The following is a 1,027-nucleotide window of genomic DNA, read 5'->3' on the forward strand; positions in this document are numbered from 1 at the left end:
GAGGCCTCTGTGTTAGCCACAAGTGCCAGACAGAATACAATACAGAACCCTAAAAACTTTTCTGATATGCACTAGCAAATATCGTCCCTCTGCTTTTATCCTACAGTCAAAACCCCAATTTCACTAAATTCAGTGGCAAAACAGATGTTTGCTTCAAAAGGTCCAGAACTCTGGGAACTTGATCGGTTCTCTAGATTCAGCAAAAACATCTGGATTTCTCACTTGTTCCTGCCCCAAGAGAAGGACCAAGCTCCCTACGTACATGATGCTGATACCTCAGCGTTACGACTCTCTTCTTTCAGGCCCAGACATAGTTGGTTGAAGGTGATTTTTCCAGGGACCAGCAGAGCTCTTCTTTATAAGAACTGTGGAGAAAGAAATAAAAGGAACAAAGTATCAGTTGCTTTTCAGACTTTTCAGAAGAATGTGTTGCAACAGCAAATCCTTATTCAGACTGTAAGCACCACGCTGTACAGTGCTGCCACCAAGCTGCATCTTGTGTATATTACCTTAAGTGTCACTATCGCTGGTGAGAAATTGTCTGGAACGATGAACGCCTGCAGTGCTGTCCGAGTCATTTCACGAGGGGCAATTTTTGAAGGAAGAGGACCGTAGCATCTCCTCTAAGTGCTGAGTGCCTCCCAGGAGACACTACCACGAATAAAACATCAGCCTTGCCCTGCTGGGCCAGAAAATAGCATCACACGTGGAAGAGCAATGTCTCCACCGTGATGCAGAAGGCCCCTTTACCCCGAGACTCGGGTGGGCAACAGGTTTTAGCATAGGCCGGGGAGCGCGGTGTTCTGTGCACACCTGGTGTGAGCTGTTTAAAGACAATTCTGCTGTCACGGTGCTACCGTCCCCGTCAGTGCGGATGGAGCAGCGCACGCACTGACACCGCCCGTCCCCAATGCCCTCAAATGCAGCCGAGAGGCTCAGTCCCCGGCTGCCACGGGTTTGTCCCCACAGCAGCACGGCTCACCTCCGGCTCTGCGCTGCCGCAGACCCGACACCCGTTCACCGCCGA

At 50.5% G+C, this 1,027-nt stretch overlaps 1 protein-coding gene across 1 annotated transcript in view; it reads left to right on the plus strand.

Moving 5' to 3' along the window:
* The first annotated feature begins 731 nt into the window (after nt 1-731).
* The window catches only part of GSG2 (germ cell associated 2 (haspin)), a 3,037-nt gene continuing 2,741 nt past the window's right edge, over nt 732-1,027 (plus strand). Inside the window, exon 1 of the mRNA XM_009882746.1 lies at nt 732-762. Coding sequence (XP_009881048.1) covers nt 732-762 — 31 coding nt within the window. The remainder of the gene's footprint in view (nt 763-1,027) is intronic.

The sequence above is a fragment of the Charadrius vociferus genome, unplaced genomic scaffold, assembly GCF_000708025.1.
Source record: "Charadrius vociferus isolate BGI_N301 unplaced genomic scaffold, ASM70802v2 scaffold793, whole genome shotgun sequence".
Classification (NCBI taxonomy): Eukaryota; Metazoa; Chordata; class Aves; order Charadriiformes; family Charadriidae; genus Charadrius; species Charadrius vociferus.